The 24,713-nt window shown below is 24.6% G+C and overlaps 2 protein-coding genes and 1 long non-coding RNA gene across 7 annotated transcripts; 2 read left to right on the top strand and 1 right to left on the bottom strand.

Annotated features, from left to right (window-relative positions):
- Positions 1–1,206: 1,206 nt before the first annotated feature.
- On the bottom strand, positions 1,207–24,713 carry LOC126905741 (ATP-binding cassette subfamily G member 4-like). 5 transcript variants are annotated; one of them, XM_050685745.1, is made up of 16 exons: positions 24,595–24,713; positions 23,072–23,273; positions 22,883–23,000; positions 20,903–21,092; positions 20,643–20,788; positions 20,321–20,562; positions 19,707–19,784; positions 18,836–18,945; positions 18,611–18,779; positions 17,771–17,871; positions 17,554–17,712; positions 17,314–17,496; positions 16,289–16,340; positions 14,968–15,000; positions 14,810–14,910; positions 1,207–1,478 (listed from the first exon to the last, which is right to left on the bottom strand). In XM_050685745.1, the coding sequence occupies exons 2-16, from the start codon at positions 23,214–23,216 to the stop codon at positions 1,410–1,412; spliced, it is 1,896 nt and encodes a 631-aa protein (XP_050541702.1). In that variant the 5' UTR covers positions 23,217–23,273; positions 24,595–24,713; the 3' UTR covers positions 1,207–1,409. The 5 variants fall into 5 exon arrangements, with proteins under 5 accessions (XP_050541702.1, XP_050541701.1, XP_050541703.1 ...); XM_050685744.1 differs by lacking the exon at positions 24,595–24,713 and adding an exon at positions 23,336–23,552; XM_050685746.1 differs by lacking the exon at positions 24,595–24,713 and adding an exon at positions 23,336–23,552 and having other exon boundaries at positions 23,072–23,269.
- LOC126905742 (uncharacterized) lies at positions 4,785–11,930 on the top strand. The gene is made up of 8 exons (XM_050685749.1): positions 4,785–5,024; positions 7,148–7,343; positions 7,776–7,890; positions 7,985–8,131; positions 8,222–8,353; positions 9,005–9,268; positions 10,243–10,576; positions 10,660–11,930. Exons 1-8 carry the CDS (start codon positions 4,998–5,000, stop codon positions 10,765–10,767), a joined length of 1,323 nt encoding a protein of 440 aa, XP_050541706.1. The 5' UTR covers positions 4,785–4,997; the 3' UTR covers positions 10,768–11,930.
- Positions 16,526–17,496, top strand: LOC126905743 (uncharacterized). The gene is made up of 3 exons (XR_007704097.1): positions 16,526–16,989; positions 17,219–17,354; positions 17,418–17,496. It is a non-coding gene; the product is annotated as an uncharacterized LOC126905743 (long non-coding RNA).

Raw genomic sequence — 24,713 nt, 5'->3', positions numbered from 1 at the left:
GGCACGGTAAGGGGTTGACCAATCACGTAAACCTCATCAAAATGTTTTACTTATAGTAAAAAAAATATTTAGGGGGTCTTGTAACTGAACAATCAAATTTTTTTTGCTTGACTTATGACAGAGGACCACCCTAGTATATATATATATATATTGACTTTTAAGTATAAAATGATACCCTTTTATGGTATTCATGCGTTCAACTATTTTGGTTATTTTATGGAGTATAAATTATTAAAGCTATACAAAAAAAAATGTTTTTTTTTCAACAAAAACCCAAAAACAGTGGGGTTGTGATAAAGTAGGAACGTGACATTATTAGGAATTATAGATGATATTTGACAAATATTAAAATCACTAACAAACAAACTATAGCACAGTGGAGTCGAGGTAGTGTGGACGTAGCATAGTTGGGACAAGTATTATTTTTCTAATTTTACGTTAATAGTAATTATATAAGTTTCTGACCATATATCAATCTAATCAAAACCATATTTTAAATTTTCATAAAATTTTATATTTATAAAATTTATACTTGTCTTAATTTCTAAAATTGAGAGATTTTTTCCACTATTTGATTATTATTACTTCAACTAGATTAAAATCGATTCATTTGACGCATTGGATATCAACATTGGTCCAATGAGAGCTGAGAATATTTGTGGATAGACATAAAAAAAACGTACAGAATGACAAAACCAATCAATTTTTAGTTTATGAAATTCAAAATTATTTTTTTTTTAAATAATTTAAAAATGATTCATTAATTTGTTACTAAAAAATTTGGAATATTATTGATATGTAGTGGAACAAATAAATAGAGTTGAAAAATTTAAAAAAAAACAAAGTAGTATTATTCAAATTTGTAGTTGAAACTCATATCAAATCTAATTGGGCAATACGTATGAACTTTAAAAACATTATAAATAAATGATTTTAATTGTCTGTTAAGCAACTTTTTATTTGATTAAAGGGATTTCTTTTTTATTTATGACATTAATATATTTTTGAAGATAATGTCTTTGACTAGATACAATTTGTGGTCTTTTGACGTATCGTTGAACGAAATCGGTTCAGTGAGAGCTAAGAAAAAGTGCTAACAATCACAAAAAAAAGCTCAGGAAAATAAAGTTTTTAAAAAATTATTTGTTATGCCACTTATTTTTTTTATTTAAGTACTAACTCTAAACAGATATAGAAATGTAATATCTACTTACGTGCATTTCGTAACTTCAACAGTTTGTGTAAAATATCCTTCGTATGGTATTTGTACTACATATCGCCACATTCCTTGATAATTTCGTGCAAACACTGGTGTAGCATATTCAACTTTTGCTGGACAAGGTGTTGGTGGACCATCCATGATTGCTTGAGGTACGTTACCAGTGTCTTGAGTTCTGTACTCTAACTGTTCAGTTCGTCGTTGAGCTAACAACCCAGACAAAGCCTGTCCTTGGATAGCTTTGTATAACAAGCACAATCTAAGATATAAAAATAATTCGTATAAGAATTTTTCAAAAGTATTAAACTCATACATGTCTAACTCTAAACTAGATCTAGAGAAACCATAAGTTATAGTATTAAAATTTTTGTTGAGAAATTTTTTCTAATATTATTATTTATACTACAGGCTAATTAAAGGATAGCTTATAAAAATAAATAGCTTCTTCTACCGAGTATTTTTGTGTTATCTAAGCATTTATTCATAAGCATTTACATAACCGCTTATAAACGTTATTATTTTATTATATTGTTAAAAATAAGCTCGATGGTTTGGTCATGTTATGAGGAAAATAGAATAGGAAAATGTAAGAACAGCTATATAGATGAATGTTATTGAATGCGGTAAGAGGACTGTTGATGTGTTTGTAGATGATGTGGGAGATCGTGTCAAGTAGATGTTTAGGATAAGGGTTGCTGATCCCAAGTAACTGAAAATAAGGCGAGGAAAAAGAAAAAGATATTATTATTATTAACTCTTTTTATGTATTGTTTATCAGAATCGGTCCAGTGATAGCTGAGAATGAGTGGTATCAGACACAAAAAAAAACACACCATAAAAAAATTAATACCTTCTTAGCTTCGAATCGAAGCTAAAAACGCTCCAATGCAAATTTGTAGATAGTATTAAATTTTTAAATAGGAATAGATGAATTATTGCAAAAGCTGCATCATCTTTTTTTGTTTCCCTAATTATATCCTGGTTACTAGTTTTATGATGTACATAATGTACATCATACAATACACGTATAATACATGAATAAATACAAATTTAAAAATTAAATTTAGTTTGAAGTTAATATTCAATACTTTGTACTAAAATTTTCATGGAGAAATTATAAACATTTTTAAAGTAGCTGTATATTTCATTATTTCAATTGAAAACGTGTATCAAAACTGTAAGTATGGATTTATAAAAAAAAAAAACCAAATGTTCAATATTTTTATTGGATTATTCTGATATTTGCTGAATCATTATTATTTCAATCATAAAATTGAAATTTTAATTTCTCATAAACTACGATAACTAGAACATATATACATGTATTTTTTTTTCTTTTGAAATAGCAACCCCTTTTCTTTATACCCTCTTTGGATTGACATCGAAAATTGCAAAATAATTATAACTAACACTTAAATGTTTATTTAAATATCTTTTTTATAAAAGAGGCAAGGTTAAATGGGGTACTTCACCACTTACAACCATATTATTACTATTTTCATGCAAAAGCTACTATTTAAAATCCCTACCGTTAGGCGGTTAACTGATTCTTCCATTTTTAAAAAAATTTAAAAATGTAGAAATTTACCAATTTTAAATATAGTATCTTTTTGGGGGCGATTTCTTTCATTTACGGGGAATAATGGAAAAATTTTATTTTGTGAGGGTAATTACTTTAACTCACAGAAATTAAATTTAGGGGGGGTTTAAAATTTAAAGAAAATTAGATGTGACACTGCCCATATTGTTCGCTCACAAAAATTCCTGTTTTCGATTACTTTATTGTCAGATATGATATTTTTTATTGTTATTACTTATTATTTATCGCCCAAAATTGTCGCTTAGGTTATAAATTTTGAGGGGTTTCAACCCCCGAAATCCCCCCTTACGTACACTAGTGTTTTAACTAGATAAGATTTGTGATTTATTGACAAATCATTGAAAAAATCTGTAAAGTGAGAGTTGAAAAAAGTAATGACAAATATAATAATAATAATAAATGGTAAATTTAATTTCATCTCAACTTGGCATCATAGCTAAAAAGGCATTCGAGAAACAACATGAATCACTATAGATACAACGATAAAGATAATATTTATGTTCCTATTATGATACTATGAACCATTTTCTTTTAGTCCAATAAAAAAAGAATTTAATTTAATCAATATATTTTATAAAAACATATTTTAAAATCTTTGAATTATCAGAGAAAATTTTAAAGGGTTAAATATTGATATAGTAAGATTTTTTATTTAATGTACTTTTTGGCAAAAAAGGATATATATAAAAAATAACATTTATAATTCTAGTACAATATATTTATATACATACCAAAAATAAGAAAATTAAGATTTAAGTATATAAAATATAAACCGGATATTTTATTAATTATCTACAATACTATGATTTTTTCCCTTATATTGAATGCTTTATTGATTATAATAAACAGAAAAAAAACTATATGACATCTGTTCATTACAACAGTAATGCTTGTTTATATCTACAAAGTATAAACCCAACCCGTTGAACTAGTGTCAGTTAAAAAAGAGAATCGGGTCATTACCTTAGCTATTCATGATACTTCCTACATCGCATCTAGGTCAATATATAGGAATGTTGAATGCAATGCGTACATGTGTATAATTAAATATATAACAATATTATTTAAATTATACATAAATATTAAGTTAGTGTATACATTAAAAATACAATAAATGTATTATTAATGGTTATTGTTAAAACTATTGTTTGATTATTAACTTATCTTCTATAAATGAAATAATCCTTTTTATGGCTGAAAATAATAATTTTTTTTATATATTGTGTAGCAATTAACTAAATAAAAAAATTTATCAATCTGATGAATTCTTCAAACAACGCCTAATAACAGTAGGTTTATTGGAAATATATATTGGTTTTGTGTGAACATACTAATGAATTTTTTGTATGATTATTAATACAATTTCGAGTTTAATTGAATTTTGATTTTAATGCAATTAATAGTTATATTTGTCACAAAACTAGGAAAAAATATACTTTTTTCTGCATTAAAGCAATTACCCTTTCGTAAATTAGTAACCTCTCTCATTTCAAAATGTTAACATACACAAAGTATTTTTACCTATTATATTTACCAGTACCTCACATAAACTACGTATAATTTTTTTATTATTCTATAGAACATTATTTATTTTTATTATAATAGTTTATATTGTACAAGTGTTTTGTATTTTATTTCATTAAGGAGTAATATAATATTGTCATATAAAAATTTAAAATACAATTGTAATATATGTAAATTCTTGTAAAGAAAACTTAGGATTTTTCAAGTACTTTAGTGTGGGACCCAAACAAGGAGTCCATGGCGTGGGGTGCAGGTTAAGAGTACAGCCCATCAGCAGTCTTAGGAAGATTCAACAACTAGATAAGTAAAATTAAAAAAAAAAAATTTCTTGGACATACCTCATTTTATAACTGAATAAATAAAATATCTAAATAACCTGATAATATTTAAAATTTAGTTAATTTGAAATGTGATAATTTTAAGGTGAATTAGTCTCAATCAAGTATTATAACGTGTTAAATATTCAATAGTTTTTGATGTTTACGTTCACTTGGTACGCAGCGTAGTATTATTCTTGGGAAGTGCAATGGCCAATGTTAAAAGAGGAACGAAGGATTCACAATTCAAGTTCGGAGGGGCTCAGTCTAGGTCAGTAGAGTGTTAGACTCGAATGTATCACCAGGTCAATGTGCTTAACACGAAAATCACGACGTTATGACTTTGATATTATCAAAATACTTAGTAAGTACACACTGTTTTTTTAAGCTTTACCATTAATTATGTATTTTATCAATTAATTTGTTGTATTTGTTAATTATTTCCATAAGTTTTTATAATCCAACGATATTATAGATTATTAACTGATATTTGAGTTATAAAAATTTTTGATTATACTGCTAATATCTAAAAAAATTAAATTGAGTGTTATTAAATAGGGTAAAGTGGAAGAATGTAAATTAATTGGATAATAAGAAATTCATTATTACTCTTAGAATATTTAGTTGATATTACTTTAGATAAAATAATTTTAATTCGCATGTATACAGTTATTTTTATAAGTATAAATAAAAAATAAACACTTATGTATCTCCTTTAAAAATGTATTTACAATTACCTCATTTGTTTCCATTTACTTCACTTGTCCATATATAATGATTTTTTAATGCTTAGCGTAAAACACCATCAAAAAGTGGTATAATCATAATTATAAAAAGACTTAAGCGCTAGCACATATAAATAAAACTTCGCTTATTTAAATTATTGATTTATTTTAAAATTTATTTTATAAATAAAATAAAACAAAGCGGTTATTAGAAAATATTAATTTATATAATTTACTATATCAATTACATACATTGTTTGTATGATAATACTTAATTAATCTTTGAAATAATAATAAAAATAATTTATTTTGTATAATAAAGTTATAAAAGTTGAGATAAATTTTTTTGTCTCAACTTTTAGTTCAAGATGATCATTTTCTAAAAAAGATATAAAATTGTAATAATTTTTTTTCAGTATTATTTATTCTTTTTGCCATTTTTATTTTTGTTTATTAAATAAATAGTTTCAGTAAACAATAAAATGGAAAATTCATTGTTTTTTGGTGCTTAATAATCAAAAAGTTCACGTTATAGTTGATTTAACTCAAAAATCACAAGATAATTATAGTATTATGATTTCTTAATTAATATCTGAACAATACAAGTATATAATATCTACGTTAGTTATTAGGTTTATTTTTATTTATTTTTCTTGTATTATTTAATAAATATATTAGTCAAACAATAGACGATTAATATTTTTTTTGAATATGAAAATGCAAATTATGATAATTTGAAAAAAAAAAATGAAACTGGCATTGTACATAAATGCTTTAAATTAGTTATTTTTTTAAAAGTAGATTTTTTGCCTATATACATTAACGGTTGGTAGTATCTTCTTATTGACCTAGTCTTATAGTTGCGGTCATGATTTAACTGTCATGGTATAATAACCATTAAAATATTTAATTTCATTTTAACGCGATTCAGAAAAATATTTTTTGCACAAAATTACATTTCAATTCTTTTATTTGAATTATCCTCTCTCGTAGTCATAAAGAAAAATCCCATCTTTTATCAAATTAATTTATTTTCTAGTTTTGTTACAAAAGAAAAGTAGGTCTTTGGATTGAATAGCTATTGAGTAATTGTGGATACATGATAATGCTTACGATAATGTAACGATGACCAATGTAGTATTTTGCTATACTTCACAAATCCGTTATTATTATGGAGTATTATAAGTACTAATAACAACATGTTTTTCTACTAGAAAAAGCAAACACAAAAATATTGAATTATCCATTTTATGTTTAAAACTTGTAAAATATGAAGATTAATTTAAAACTATAAGGTTACCATTTAACAGGTAAAATAATAAAAATTATGTTTTGGTCACCTATATAGGTGAATTAATATCTTATATTGTGGAGTATATTTTAGGTATAAAATTTTTTATCAAAAAATTCAAAATAAAATATATTTACAGTGCTCTTCTAATATTTATAGTAACCAATACACGTCAAAATTGTGTTAAAATTATGACGTGTTAAAATAACACGTTATAATCTTTTTTAGTATTTTTTCTATGGTCATAATGTCTATAGTGTTGTAATGTCATAATTTCTATATTCATAGATGACTATATTTTTATTTCGGAATTTTGATGAAACATTAATAGTAGACTAGACTCTCACTTTATTGATTTATTGTCAGATTTAAATATATGTGATCATTGTTATAGCATAGCAAAGTCGATTTATTATTTTTTTTAATTGACTATAATATTTGGTTAATTTATATTTTTGATTACCTTCACAGTTTTGTTTTGTAACTATTTCTCAAATATCAAGATATGATGCTGTGGTTCATCAACTTCAATCACACTCGCCAACAGATTCAGATAATTCCGGTCAAGAACCGTCAGAAGGGTATTATGCTTTTATTGAAGCTTCGCGAATGGAGCCACCACAAGTCCGACCTCCTCCTTATTTTAAATCGACAAAATTATGCCCAGGTAACAAAATAATTTTGATTAATATTTAACAAAATAACAACTTATAATTGAAACTACTATAATATATTAGTCTCAAAATATAACATATTACATACATTACACAGAATTTCCCATCGTGATTTACTAATTTGACTACATAAATTAATGTTAAAATCAATAAATTACGGCGGGACACTCTATAAACATATTATATGTTTCAATATTATAAAAGAATAGTATACTGTTATTTTAAATTTTAATATAACTGACTAAAAAAAGAGAAACAATTGTTGAACAAAATAATTTAGAAAAGTGTGGACGCAAAGTCTACTCCGATCCTTTAATGGAAATTTGAGGGTCTCAGCGGTCAAGCTCTCATTAATGAATAAGTGAGAGTTTGGCTAACCTAAAATTTATAACTGTTTTTTTAAATAATTAAATTTGTTATATTAGGAGTTAATAAAAATCCATCGGCTAAAACTTTAAATAACTTGTGTGGCGATCTTAATAAAGGATTTCTACCATTAAATCCAATGAAACAAAATGTGCTAGGCTCACCATATCCATTGTAAGTATTCTACTGATTATCCTTTATATTCGAGTCTTTTTCAAATTGTTAGATGAATTATAAATATTAAACTTTCCTGTATATATTATAACAGTGAACTCGTGAAGAATAAGACGTTGGAGTTTTTTAGTAAAACTTTACCAATCCTGAAGGCTGATGAAACGATACCAAAAGTAGCAAAATATGTACCACCTGAAACTTATTACCACAGTAGTAGTACTACAACACAAAAATATTTACAGTAAGTTTAAACTTATTGCCATAAAAAAACATATTTCAAATGTTAGCCAAAGTAAAAATTAAGTAAACTTGTTGATCATAATTTGTTTAGAGGTAAGCCTTTTCGACGAAGAGCAAGATCGAGTTCTTTAGACGACGTGAATATGGATGAAGATAACGAAAATATTCAATCAAAAAACAGTACTAGGCACTCGAGGAAATTCTGTGATAATAGCAGCGGAGTGTAAATTAACAATATTATTTATTAATTATTAAAAGAATGAGTGAATTAAGGGAGAGTCCTAAACAAATAGCTATTAAACACAGTACAGTTGTAATTTAATAAAGATTGAATTTCATCAGAGATTAAAATAACTATTATAAAATATTTCAAAGCAAAATAACTATAAATAATTCAAAGTTCTAAAATATTCAATTAGTCAATTTATAATGAATTGACATTATTATTTAATTATGTTAAAGGCTGCCTTTAACATAATTCGGTTTTATGTTTAAGGCAGTAATAAAAAACTTAAGAAAAAAGATCTGATAAGTTTATACAATACAATATATCAAAAAAAATCCGATTTGGCGAATATTGAAATTTCTGAATTCCGTTAAGCTAATAAATATACATATAAATAATTAAGAATTAATAATAATAAAATAATAACTTAAAGCTTAGCTAACACAAAAATACTCGGTAGAAGAAGCTATTTATTTTTATAAGCTATCCTTTAATTAGCCTGTAGTATAAATAATAATATTAGAAAAAATTTCTCAACAAAAATTTTAATACTATAACTTATGGTTTCTCTAGATCTAGTTTAGAGTTAGACATGTATGAGTTTAATACTTTTGAAAAATTCTTATACGAATTATTTTTATATCTTAGATTGTGCTTGTTATACAAAGCTATCCAAGGACAGGCTTTGTCTGGGTTGTTAGCTCAACGACGAACTGAACAGTTAGAGTACAGAACTCGAGACACTGGTAACGTACCTCAAGCAATCATGGATGGTCCACCAACACCTTGTCCAGCAAAAGTTGAATATGCTACACCAGTGTTTGCACGAAATTATCAAGGAATGTGGCGATATGTAGTACAAATACCATACGAAGGATATTTTACACAAACTGTTGAAGTTACGAAATGCACGTAAGTAGATATTACATTTCTATATCTGTTTAGAGTTAGTACTTAAATAAAAAAAATAAGTGGCATAACAAATAATTTTTTAAAAATTTTATTTTCCTGAGTTTTTTTTTGTGATTGTTAGCACTTTTTCTTAGCTCTCACTGACCCGATTTCGTTCAACGATACGTCAAAAGACCACAAATTGTATCTAGTCAAAGACATTATCCTCAAAAATTGAAAAAACTACCCTCGTTCTCCGTAAATGAGGGAAATCCAACAAAAAATTACAATTTTTAAAATTGGTAATTTTCGATATTTTTCTTAAAATTGCTATATCCTTTTTAAAAATGAATAAATCAACATAATTTTTTTTCATAGATACCTTACATATTTACCTACCATTAGGTATATTTTTTGAGAAAATTTAACCCTTTACCTGACCACAGAGGGTTTCAAAATAGAAACTTTTCCACAAAAAATTAACTTTTTCATCTTAACTTTTGGAATTGTTCCGGAAATACTGATACTTATATATATATATATCTTAAACTAAAACTTATGTAATATACTTTGTTATGAAAAAAATAAAATTCCAACTATAGATTGTCTTCATGGTTATCGTACTATAAAATATGCTATTTTTTTGTTAATTTTCTCAGTTTTGTATTTTATTTTATTCTTAAATACCTTTCAAGGAAGTATAGTGATTTTTATAAAATATTATATAAATTTAATTGACATAGAATATATACTTGTCACAATTTTCCCACTTCCAGGCTGTGCCGTAACCCCAATGCGCTACAGTTTTTTTTGCTAATCAAGTAATAATTTAAGGCCTGTGTTTTTGTTTAAGTTAAACTAGGTTCCCACATATTATCAATGTTCCAGGTTTATGTCATAGTGTTAGAGCTTACCTGTTGTTTCAGAAGTTAAAATGATTAGTTTAATTAATCATACATTTAACATGAATTAACGATCTAATAATAATTTTTTAGACAATCAAAATGTCATTATATTGACGGGGGATGTTTGTCATCCCCAAGATGGGTCAGTTTACTTGTAGCAGAAGTTTATTACCCAGACACATATTTACCATCTGTTTCTAATAATGTACGACGATCGCCATCAATGAGTTCCCCAACCCAAGGTTTGCATAGAAATTCTGATGAACCTCCTCCCGTTCAAGATTTTCAGAATTTCCAACAATATTTACAAAAGCGCACTACTCAAAGTGTGGGAGACAACAGTGCATCGTCTTCACAAGGATCAAATACAATACTAAAGAAAAAGTCTCATTGCGATGGTATAGACGAACTTGGTTGTTTTCAGGTATTACTAACTAGAATACTAACTTTAAGTTAGTATAAGAAAAGTATAGTAAAATTTGTATATATTTTAAATATATTTTTTAGGTGAGACTTTACTATGATTGGTTTTTGGTTCCTGGGAGTTGTAAATGCTGGAGACCCGACTATTTCTCTAAATATATAAAAAGAAAATCTAATTCTCCTGAATTGTAAATAAAGAAATATTTAAAAAAATATCTTTCTAATCATAAAGTAAATTTTGGTTGATTCCACGACTTTATTGTGTCAACTAGGCATTACATATCTATCTGTGTGTGGTAACCATTAATAAATGATAAATTACTGTCATATTAAACATTTTCAATATTTTACACGTACTACATGCAGATAAACTTTAGTATGCTCTATTAGAATATTATATGTTTTTTTTTTGTTATAACTTTTAAATTAAGTGTAAAATGAATATTTTAACTATTTTTATTGATGTTTAGAAATTTAAGAACTGTAAATAACATATTTTACTATAATTATAAATTTTTAGTTAAGACTTAGAAAAATCTATTAATTTAATATCTTCCATATTTTATATTGTATTGGTCGGCGTTATAAAAAATTTTAGGAGGAATTTAATACTCAACCAATCCCATATTTTAATTTCTTTTTCTAGATATTTTAAAATTAAAATAAAAAAGTTATTTAATAATAAAAATTTATTTAATTTTTATAATTAGAAAAAACGATAGAGAGTGTTCATTTAGGAAACAGGTCATTTGTTATAAAAATGAGAACAATAGAAATCCGTTTCCTTACTTACTAAACACTCTTTATAATATACACCTTCCTACAATTATTTTTAGTGTCGACCCTGTTTGCTAGTCCATTGAATTTTATTCACGATTTTATTTATTGTTTAATGATTATTTTAGTACTTTTATTTAAAACTAGCGAATAGATTTAAATGCATAAATATTTTATATACTATTCGTCATATATTTTCATTAAACTATAACTATAATAACTACATATATAATCATCGTTATTGTTAATATTATAGTTATAGTTTGATTTTATTACTTTTACTAATTAAATTTTATTTAAATTTATCGTTTTATTTAAATTTTTTATTGTTATTTCACTAGCTTAAATATTATGTTATTTTTTTCTATGATTTGAGTAAAAAAACGTATTTACATAAAGCTGTGAGGGTGTTATTTTCAACTAAATATTTCTTATTAATTAGTGTAGGTCTCTTCAAACAAGATATGTTATTAACATTGTTTTTAATAGTGTTCGGGAGTATTGAAGTATGAAATTTTCTAGAGACTGTAGTTTATTTGACTTTTTGTTGTTGACATTAAAATAAAATACAAAAGCAGTAGATATTTGAATTATTTGGATTAAAACTAATTCAAATAGTGTTCTTTACACATGAAAAATTCTATTTATCAAAAACTATATTTTTTGTAACAGAATAACATGATCAAAAACGATTATGAATAATATAATATAAAAAAATTTTGTAAATTAAATTATAGTAGAGCGATGTATTAACTTTTATTGAAATATTGCTTATAACTAAAAGTAAAAACTTATTTATAATTCTTATTGAACTATAGCACGTTGTGGCAACAAGTATTTAGACAAATCTTTGAAGTTGAATGAGCATTTGTTTCGAAAAATTCTGTAGTATGTGCTATTTCATATTAAAAGTACTTTATATAGACATTTTTTTCATAATTTTTATTTTATTTTACCATGAGATATGAAGACGTCAAAAAAAAATATATTCTGATTTTTCCAAAGACTCAATAAAATTAAATCTACGTAATATAAAAACGGTAGCACTGTGGGGTCGAAGCACAGTGTGAACGAGGCATAGATGGGACAAGTATAAATGATATCTGACAGTGTTTAAAATCACTATCATAAGAAACGCTTCGATGTAAATCTGTAGATAGTGTTTCATTTAGAGAAATTGGTGGATTATTCCAAAAGCAACATCAACTCTTATTTCTTTAATTATATCCTGATTAGTAGTTCTTTGATTTTAAAATATAATATATGAATAAATACTAATTATAGTTTTTAAATTTAGTATGAAATTAATATTCAATAATTTAATATTGTAATTTATACGAAGAAATTATAAAAATAATAAAGTAGTTGTATATTTATATACTTTTAACGCGTATAAAAATTTAAAGGGCTTGATGCAATACTTTTCAATAAAAAATGTTTGTTCTTATAAATAAATGCACTGGACTAAAAGGAACTTTCATCAGAAGCAAAAATATACTTATCTAAATCAACTTTTCGCGTTGATTTCAAATCTGCAATTAGACCTTTTCTATCACTTCTAATTTTTTATATTATTACTAATTACATATAAAATAATAATTAAAAGAAAAACATTTTTTTTTCAAATTATTACTAATTTGATTTTTAATATGCTAAAAATAACAGTCCAAATTTTTATTTTTAACCTATTTTTTTGGTTCTTTAAGTTGATGAAAAATTTTTGTGAAAGTTTATAGCAAAAAAAATTGAATATGTTACCATAACTTTTAGCTCAATTACAAATTTGAAATTGACATCAACAATGCTATTTATAAGATTAATATGCAATCAGGAAATTTTATAATTNTAAATTGACATCAACAATGTTATTTATAAGATTAATATGCAATCAGGAAATTTTATAATTACTATTTACAGTATATTTGTCAGAAAAACTCATTATTTTTTTGCATTTTTATCATAATAGAACACTTAAATAGGAATCATAGTAATCATTTCTAAGTAACTTTTGGTATTTAAAAAGATTTTACAATTGAAATATCCAGAACTGAATTAATTTTAATGATTTACTTTAACTAAAAAAAAATTTCAATAAGTTATAGCATTAAAAAGTTAAATATAATATAAATAATAAAATCGAGAATTTTCACACGAAAATAGCATTCAGTAGCCATTTTTGCCGTGAAGACAAGTCCAGAGGTCAAATTTTTTTTTTTCAAATTAAAGTACATTACATTAGCTTTAATTTAAGATATATATAAAAGTGTCAGACCTTCCGGAACATTTTCAAAAGTTAAGTTGAAAAAGTTAATTTTTTGTGAAAAAGTTGTCATTTTAAATCCCCCCCTGTGGGCAGGTTAAGTGTCAGATTTACAAAAAAAATATACCAAATGATAGGTAAAGACATCAAGCATCTATATAAAAAAAAATTATATTGATATGTTCATTTTTGAAAAAGTTACGGCAGTTTTTAGTAAAAAAAATTGAAAAAATATCGAAAATTAGTGATTTTTAAATTTGTAATTTTTTGGGGGATTTCCCCAGTTTACGGGGAACGAGGGAATTTTTTTTAATTTTTGAGGGTAATGTCTTCGACTAGATACGATTTGTGATCTTTTGACGTATCGTTGAAAGAAATCCGTTCGGCGAGAGCTGAGAAAAAGTGGTAACAGACACAAAAAAAAAAAAAAAATAAACACATCATAGTAAAATTAATACCTTCTCAGCTTCGCATCGAAGCTAAAAAATGTTGGACTTTATTTTGTCTTCATAGCGAAGATGGCTACCAAATGCTATTTTTGTGTGAAAATTCTCAATTTTATTTTTTACATGTTTAACTTTATAATGCTACAACTTATTGAAAAGTATTTTTTTATGAGAAATAATATTTTTTAATAATCTATTTTTCATTCGACATACTTTATCTTAATCAAGATAATAATAAGAAAATAGCAGATCATACAGCTTTTGGTATAATTCACCAATTTTTTAAAATTAAACACTATCTAAAGATTTGCATCGAAGTATTTTTTTTTTGATAATGATTTTAATCACTGTCAGATATCATTATACTTGATCCAACTACGCCACGTCACCTCTGTGCCGCGACCCCCCTGTGCTAGGTATTTTATTTTAATTTTTTGAGTAAGTAAAAATAATTTTAGAAAATTTTTGTAAATATGTTTTTTAAAGAAAATATTAAAATTTATTATTTATATTCTATACATTTTTACGCTAAGTGTTTTAATTTTAGAAATAATGATCAAAAACTGAAAAATTACACTTTTGAGCGAATTTTCAACCCCGATTCGACACTTGAAGGGGGAAAGTTATCAAAATCAAATTTTACCCAAATGACTTTCATATAATAACGAAAAAAGTTAGAGTGTACGATCAATGAACGTTTATAAGAGCTTCTTAATATATATTACATATAAAACTAATTTAATAAACTTACCATGCAAAATATTGTAATACATGCTATCAATTGCAATACATTATAAACCTTAATAATTGGCATTATTTTAAACGGTTTTCTATTTTCCATAAATTTGGATCCTAAATATAAAACTAAATATAAATAAATTGCAACACACGTTAATGTTGAAGTTATACCTTGTACCAATGGCCAATTGTTAGTTCTTGAATCTAAAAATATGAATTAAATAAAAACCCCAAGTAGTTGAGATTAAGGCGAGGAAGAAGAAGACTTAATAGAATTTAAACATTTAAACTATGTCACAATAAAATACTAGAGAAAATATTTTTTAAGTATGGAAACCTTTTATTAGTAGAAATATTAAATCACTATATTATTGTCCGACATTAGGAACTTTCTTTATCTAAAATTATAGAAAAAATACAATTCTTGAAAAATATTCACTTTTAAGAAAAATCTGTTTTATTTAGCTTTATTATAACTATATATTTTTAAAACTAATTAAAAAAAAATTAACATAATTATCCATTATAATACATCACTACTTGAATAAATATATATTTTATTAATATAAATTGTTTATAATTAAAAATATTTCATTTAATTAAAAAAAGCTAAAAACATAAACATTAATGATAACTATTGAAACTATTTTTAAAGAATTTTTTTTTAAATAATCAGTAATTTTATTCTTATTAATACTGTTAATACTTATAAGCTACTAAGATTTGTATAGGCTCTACTATGGGTTGGTCTTGAAGGATATTTAATAAATAACTGGATATAAAGCTTATTATTTACCCAAAATGAAATTAAGTAGATTATTTTGTAATATATATATGTTATAGTGAAAGACCTTAGTCCAGTAAATGCTCTCACTCAACAGTGATATTCACTAATATTGTCCATATCTTAATCAATTGCACATATACACTGATAAATGTTAACATTCACAACCCCCCTACTCTATCAGTTTTCCATTTTTATGGAACTAATGAAAGAAATTTATTTCCTTTGATTTTATATAAGAATTTGCAAACGAATAATTTTTAAATTATTTAACTGAACAAAATAGTAATATATTTCAAAATTTTTGATGCATTTTATACATTTTTGAGTATCACTTATTAGAATTAGTAAGATACAATGGCATAGCTAGGATTTTTGTGGAACGGACATTTTTTTTTTTTACAAAAAAATGTATAAACTATATATTTTGGACCTTTTTTGCTCATTTTTTAATTTTCAAGATAAACGTTATAATTAATGGATGGCATGGCTCTCTGGCTACCTTGTCTTTACTCAGGAGCACAACCATTTTTTCATGAATGTTAATACATGTAGCAATAAAATATAATATTTATATGTTATAGAATTATATTAAGGCTATTTATTTATTACTGGACAATTTATACTTAATAGAAAAATAAATACATATTTTTAAAATAATATATATGATAACAATAAAACTAAAATTAATCCAATATATATTCTCACTCATTCCAAGAACTTGTAGCATGAACTTTGGTGATCCATATAAACAAAATATCTAGGATAATTAAAAAATAAATAAATACTTGAACAATATGTTATGTATTTGTAAATACATGACCATCATATTTTTGAAGTAATCTGATTTTTTATCTCTTTTATACAGAATGATCCATTTATTATAAACCACTTAATTACTCACAAAATATATACTATGTTGACAAAAAATGTTAGGTATGTCTAGTTGTATACATTAATTGATTTTTATCTGCAATTAATTACTTTTTAGTATTATCTCTTGTAACTTAAAGGTATATAAATTTTATTTTAAATATATTTAATTAGCTTATAAATAGGAAAGAAATTCTTTATTATTAACTAAATGATGGCTTGATAATAACTTTTGAATCAGTATTTCAGAAGTTATTAACAATTTAAAGTAATGATCTGAGGTAAAATGTGAATGCTGCTAATTTTATCATTAGAAATTTCACAGCTGCCACTCCTCTTTCACATATAAAAATGTTACTAACTTTCGAAGTACTGGTATATTGTATTTATTTTGAGAGTAACTGAGTGGTTTATGATAAGCGGATCACTTGTATACCATTAACAAAACAATAATTGAGGCAATGAAATGGGAAAGTACTAAGTCAAACAAAAATCATTTTTTTATGGAAAACATAGTAAACACATCTTATAATCTGGTAAAAATTATTAACTAAATTTTCATATACGATAAATAAGTTGAAAACAAAAGACACAAAATTTTACGTAATTTAGATAAATGGTTTTACTCTTTTAAAAGTAAATTTTTGTAATTTGATACCTTTTCCAGTTCATTACTTCAAATTTTAATTAATGTGGCTATTATTAATGGTTAGATTCAGCATTTTACTAATTTTTTAAGAAAAAATAAATTATTTTTTCATTTAGATTCAGATGTATCAAGTTTTGTTTTATAAACTGATCTTATCACATAACAAAGAAGTCAGTATAGTTGAAAAATGTTAATAATTAATTATACCTACACTTGAACAAGGTATAGAACGATTAAAACCATAAACTGAATGTAATACTCCTTGTATTGAGTGTTTCATAAATGAATAATCATATAGCCATTTGTATATTTCAGGGGTATCTGCTATTCGAATCATGCCACCAGCATAAGTTGTCCAAAATAATAATATAAGAGCAACTACTACAGAATTAATCTGCAAAGAATCATTTTTTAAATATTTTTACAATTCAAAACTAAAGAGTGCACTTACAGTAAAGTTTTGAAAAAATGTACTAACAAGCATTCCTATTGCCTGAGACATTAAACCAGTCATTATAAACATCAAGAGAAACATAAATACTCTAAAAGTCTCAAGTGGTTGACCAGACAATAAATATATTAAAATACAAAATAATAAAGAACAACTTATCTATTGAAATAATAAATAAATAATATATTTCAAAAAAAAAGTAATATTAAAATATTACCTGTATGGGTAAATCTACAATCGTCATGGAAATATAATAAGATTTTAAAGAATACCATTGATTAAAATATTCGCTTTGCATTACTGAAAACTCAAGTGGAACTGAAATTTTATTTTTTTAATTATGTATAAAATAGAATATAACTTTCAATGACATTCACCTTTATGAAACATACATATTTTTGGTCCCAGCAAGTATTATAGGGAATATACATTAATACCTCTATAAAGCAAGCACTAATTAACAGTCAAAAATAAGTACATAGATCGATAAATATACAATATTTATTGGTAATTTATGGCAGTTTATTACCATACTATTGAATTTATACAATAACACTATGAACAGCACAGATTTCTGCATTATATCGTGTTTTATTAGTGTAATATGTTAATTTAAAGTGTTTCAAAGTGCATAATTTGTTGGCATCCAAGCAAAAACATTTGATTTTAAATGAAAAACTCAAATAGTTAAGTTTTAAGTTATTTATTGACAAATGACACTTAGGTGTATATTATTACATATTGATATTGTTAAAAATGCTGATGATATTACAAAATGTATAACTGTATTAAATGCTTTATATTATATATTCAAGTACAATATTTATAGTATATATATTTTAAGTAAAATATAGTTGCTTCGTAGTGGATTAAACAGTCTATAATTAAAATAACAATTCATCATGGAAGGGGTCTATCTTCTATATTGCCTTACATGGAAACAGCATGTTACCAACACCCATGCAAGAAGAGTTTTTATTTTTTGGGGTAGACCAAAATATCAATACTGATATCAAGTCATTCATCTTAACAGACTTAACAAATTTTGTCTACTTACACTTAACAGACATAGTAAATGCTGCTACATACACTGAAAACATAACACAAAAAAAAAGTAACACTGCATTATCTCGAACATACATTCCATCATTTCCCAAACCAAAATAAACAACTCCAAACATAGTTCCAAGTAAGAAATGAACGAATAATCTAATATTAACATGGAACTAAAAACAAATTTTATATTATGTTACTTAATAAATGATTATTTCTAACAACTTACATGATCTCTCATTGTAATTAATATAGTTCGATGCATGATTATCAATACTTCATACAAGAATTTTCTTTGATTTTCTCTCACATAAATAATTGATTTTTTAGTACAATGTCCTGAAAAAAACCATTGTGTTAACTTTTTTATTCTATTATTACCTATCTAATATATACACCAAAACTATATTTCATGTCATTAAGATAAGGAATAACTAATATTTGTTAAACATTTAAGTTAAATTAAATTTTAATTCAGCTATATGATGTTTTTATTTGAAAAATGTATAGCTCAATAGTTCTGAAAATAAGTATTAAATTTGAATAGTTCTTTGCAATAACCACTCATCTCCATTATATTTAAATTTTTCAGAAGATAAACAAAAAATAAATAATTTTAATAATAAATTCTGTTTATACATTATTATCTTTTATAGCGGACAAATAAACCAAGTGATCAGATAAAACTATTTAAAAAAATGATATATAATAAAAATTAATAACTTATGAATATTATTTCAAATTAAAAATATATTTTAAATATTTAAAACTAATAAACAGTGTTTATGTACTTCAGGAATAATATTACCATCAACAACACTAAACACATACTGAAATATGTATGTTAGTTTTAAATATAATTTTAATTAAAAAAAAACATGGAATCCTTATCGAAAATAAATTAATTATAAAAAAAATGAACATAATTAGTCAGTGTACTTGACCCATTTATTGAATGTAAACATTAAATAAATTCAACACGAATGACCACTTTAGCACAACATACCCCTGAATATTGGTTAAAGAAATATTGATTTAATCTAAAGATTAGCAACTAAAAATATGCAATTTTTATTTGAATATTAATATAGTATTCTTACCAGTTTTTTGGTATTTAAATACATTTTCATGTATCAATTCATTAATGTCACCATATTCACCCAAACTTAGTTCAATCACTATTTTTTTTTTTATAAAAATACAAGTTTAGATATATATTTTCTTTAGCAAGGCCGTAATTTTCAACATTACTATTAAATGGACTATTATAAAGAAAAAATAAACTTGAATAATAATAAATGATTATTTTTGATAAAATTTTATTTCTAAAATATTTACTTTATCTACTTTATGCATTTAAACAGGAAAATCAATTTTTTTAGGGAACAATTTTTAATGACAAACTTAAATGTGATTGGCTAAGACCTCTTGTTTCTATAAAATTACCATACTTAGTATTAGTCACTAAGTTTCAATAATGTTATATTAATAATAAATGACTGTTAATTGTAAATTTTCTAATATAAACTAGTGTTATATGAGATAAGATCTTAAAAAAAATGTTAGGTAGGGACCCAAAAAACATTTAAAAAATCAATATTATCATTAAAAAAATCTATAAATATATATATATTTTTTATTTTATTAACATTCCTTTAATAGTTAATGCAATTGAAAATTCAGGCCCAAATATTAGTAAATTTCATATATTAACCATAGTCGGCAGGATTGTAATAATTGGGACACTGAAATCCAGCTTTTGAAAAATGATTTACCATTTGTTTTGGATCTCCATTGTAAATACATTGGCCATTTGGTGTTAAAACATATGCCAAATCAAACATGAATAAATGATTAGCTGTAGCTTGATGAATTGAACAAACAACAGTTTTACCAGAATTAGCTAAAGTTCTAATTATTTTTATAATTTTATTTGCAGAAACAATATCTAATCCTCTAAACATAAAAATAATTATAATAAACTTCAACAATTATTGTATACAGTGAATAATTAGCTTTTAAAAAACACTATTTACGTAGTAGGTTCATCAAAAAACAATACTTTTGGAGAACAAATCAATTCTAAAGCAATCATTAATCTTTTTCGCTCACCACCAGACAGTTGGTAAACTAAAGTATCTTTTCTATCAGAGAGAAATAAATCACTTAACAGTTTGCCTACCTAAAAATAAATAAAATACTGTGGAAATATTTTTGAAAATTTATTATTATCTATAAAATATAGTAATGTAACTAAAATTAGTTACAGTTCCTTAATAACTTTATAAATACTAACAAACACATTTTGTTTATTTTCAAGTTTAATAATTGAATATTTTAATTTCAAAGCAATTTTCATTGATTCCAAAACTGTTAAATATAGTTGTAAATGATCTTCTTGCATTATATAACTTGAAACTTTTCTAAAAGATGATAAATTTCGTAGAGCACCATTTGAAGTAACGTGGCCTTCATAACCACTATGTCTAAATAGTAAAAGTTCTTTAAATAACTTATTAATAACTATTTGAAAATAATTAAAAATTAAATTAGTACATTAAGTTTGTTTTTAAGATCAATGACATATTTTTTTCAAAAGATCTGTTCTAATTAATATATAACAAAACTAAAAAAATATAACTTTTCAGATAGAAATTTAATTAATGTGAAAAATTTTATATTACAAAATTAGTAAGTCACCCATCAATATACTATTTTATAATTACATACATTTCTAATTATTTTATTAACAATATTTATTCTTATCCTTCTTTTTTAGCTCAAAATTCCTTTCCATATCTGTTTTTCAGCTTCTGTTCCTCTCTCTTCATAACATAACCATCTAAGTCTATATTCTCTCATCTTATTCATGATTGATGCTACACCTATACTTCTTCTTATATATTCGTTCCTTGTCCTATTTTCTCTAGTCACTCCATTCATCCATCTAAACTTTCACAGCTCTGCTCTATTTTCATGTCAACCGCCCAATACTCTGAACCATACATCATAGCTGGTCTCACTACAGTCTTATAAAACTTATCTTCAGTTTCATTGGAATCCTCTTATTTCATAACAGACCAGACAATGTTTTCTACTTCACCTACCCACACTCGTATATTATCACTGATTTCCTCATTTCACCTACCTCGTGTTCTCCTTTGTCGTACTCTATATACTCTATCTTACTCCTACTTATTCTTAATCCTTTACCTTCTATCCATCGCTAGCCTTTGATTAATTTCTTTCCTATTTTCTCTTATTAATACTTTATTGTCAGCAAATAACATGCACCATGGTGCCTCTCCTTGTGTTTATTTAGTGATTTTATCCATCACTATAGAAAATAAGTTAAAGCATAACCTTGGTACGCTCCTACTTTTACCCTAAAATCTTCTGTATTCTGTCCTCAGTTTCTACCCTAGTACATGTGCCATCATATATATCCTCTTTTACATTAATGTACATTTTAGAACTCTTTTTTTCATTAATATCATTTTTAAAACCTCTCTCAGTACTCTATCTTACGCTTTCTTTAAATTTATAAATACCATACACAGCTTTTTCTTCTTCTTTTTATACTATGACTCATAAGCTTTATGCCTCTAATATTTCTATATTTCTATGTGTTTTCTTTTACCTTTAAATATAGACACTATTTTTCCTTCTAATAGGATTTTATTAAAAAGATCCTTCAACACTGTCTTGTATTTTCCATACTTCTACCAGCACTTCATCTGGTCAAATTGCTTTATTCTTTTTTATTGTTTCCACAGTCTTCCATACCTCTTTTTCACTAATTAAATCTATTAGTCCCTCGTTCCATGAGATATCCTCAAATGTCTTTGTTGGATACTTCTCATTCACTAATAAAATTATTAGGACTGATGTAGAGCTGTTTTATATAAGTCCTCCTAGTTTTACTAATTAAAATTAAAATTTATATTTGTGGACTTAAATAAGTTAAGTTACAAAGTACAAATTTTTTGTCAATAATAAATTATTATGATAACCCCTCTTAAAATATAGTTAATAATATCAACTATACTAATATAGTATTTTACATTATTAAATATTAGTTTAAACTTAAGCCTACCTTTTTAAAATAAAATAAATTATTCAAAGGAAAACTAATTAAAGTAACCAAATTGCTTATTCTAAATACTTATACATACACCTTTGTTCGTAACAAGTTTACAAGAATATTTTTTATTTATATTCAAAAGGTTAGAGTAAAATATCATTTTAATATATTTATAAATAAATTATTACCAACCTAAAGCCTGACAAGATGTTCAATAACGAAGACTTTCCTGATCCTGAACATCCTAAAATAACACTAGCTTGATTCTTATAGAAAATGCCATTTATAGATTTTAGAATAGTTTTTTTTTCTGTAAAAATAATATATTAAATAATTCTAAGTAAATATCCCTAATATGACATGACTAATTCTACTAATTACCTAGTTTCCAATTTTTGATAATCAATGAATTCCAATTATTTATTGCTAATGAGATATTATTAAATTCAATATTGATACCGTCTTCTTCAATTCTTTTGTTTCCACTTTCAACTCTTTGAGGTAAGTAAATATCAATATCATCCATTATTATTTTTTATTTGATTTGTTTACCAAATGTTATAATTAATATTTTGAAAACTATCTATGACAAACAATAATAAACGCAGAATCTTAAAGGACAAAAAAAAGATTAATAACTTTCACCTTTAAGTTTTCTAAAAATATTTTATATCTTATTTCAAAAGTATATAAGACTTCTATAAAACAACATGTGTCTTTAATTGAATAATATGGACACATTTCTTAGTTAATTAAGAAAATAATGAGAAAATAATTAGTCACATTAGTAACTATGAAATTTTATATAAAACTTCCATTTCAAAATTTAATTGAACCTCTACAACTAAATTTTTCATCAGAAAAAAAATGATTTATCAACATCTAAAATTTTAAGTAACTATGCTTTTAAGAATATTATTGAGTTTATTCTAGTAATAATTTACAATCCATTTAATGATGTTTTATTTTGTAAATCAAATGTCGAGAAGATCGTTAAGATTTTGCATTATTTCAATAAATAAAGTTTTTGAAAATGTAGACAATTTACAACAACATCATTTAAAAAATATATTTTTTTAAGTGATCAAGTAGTTTCAGCATATAATTAGAACTTAAAATAATTTTAATAGAAATAGTTAAATAGTTGAAGAACAACATAAACTTATAAGCTTTTATCTGTTACCATATGTTAATGATAAAAAAGGGTTCCAAGATAATACTTATCAGATATACAAGCAATCTTTAAAGGCTTATTGATGGTGAGAACTATCTAGATGAGTATTGTATCTTTGTAACCTTTGGATTTTTCAAATGAAGTTAAAAGATTTACAATAATTGTAACTAAAAAATTATTTTAATAAAATGTTTTGATTATTAATTTTTTTAGAGTGTGGGTATACATCAAGAGTCTAATTTTTGATACAATATTAAATTATATCAAGTCCCATAAATAAATTTATCCATCGTCAGGACCGTATCCATAATATTAAATAGGGATCATCCTAAATATATATTCATACATATAGAGTTTAGTTGGGTTTATATATTTAAATATGTGTATATTTTGAAAAAATGTTGAAGATCCGAACCCTTTGGACAATTTTCTTGTTTAACTTAGCTATAATTTATTTATACGCTGCTTGTTCATCATGTTTTAAGAATCAAACCATTTCTCGTAAATTAAAAAGAAATTAATATGTAGATTCACTTAAATTATTAAAATATATATAGTGTTCAATAAGTAAGGTAACAGTTTCTATTGTTCTCATTGTTTGTAACAATTGGCCTGATTGCTTACTTACTGAACATTCTGTATATTAATTGAGGAGGGGAAAATGCTAAATGTCTGAATTGGCTAAATTATACATTTAAAAAATAGAATCAAGTAGTAGTTTATCACTTACAATGTTTAATTTATTACCAGTTTCCGTGTTCAACCAAAGTCTACATAATAGTCTTTATCCAATAACCATACTAAATAATAAATATGTTTTATAATTTTGCTCAACACTTTTTCCCTATC

This window comes from Daktulosphaira vitifoliae, unplaced genomic scaffold (assembly GCF_025091365.1).
Source record: "Daktulosphaira vitifoliae isolate Bord-2020 unplaced genomic scaffold, ASM2509136v1 Scaffold_4, whole genome shotgun sequence".
NCBI lineage: Eukaryota > Metazoa > Arthropoda > Insecta > Hemiptera > Phylloxeridae > Daktulosphaira > Daktulosphaira vitifoliae.
This window is presented reverse-complemented; position numbering and strand designations above follow the sequence as displayed.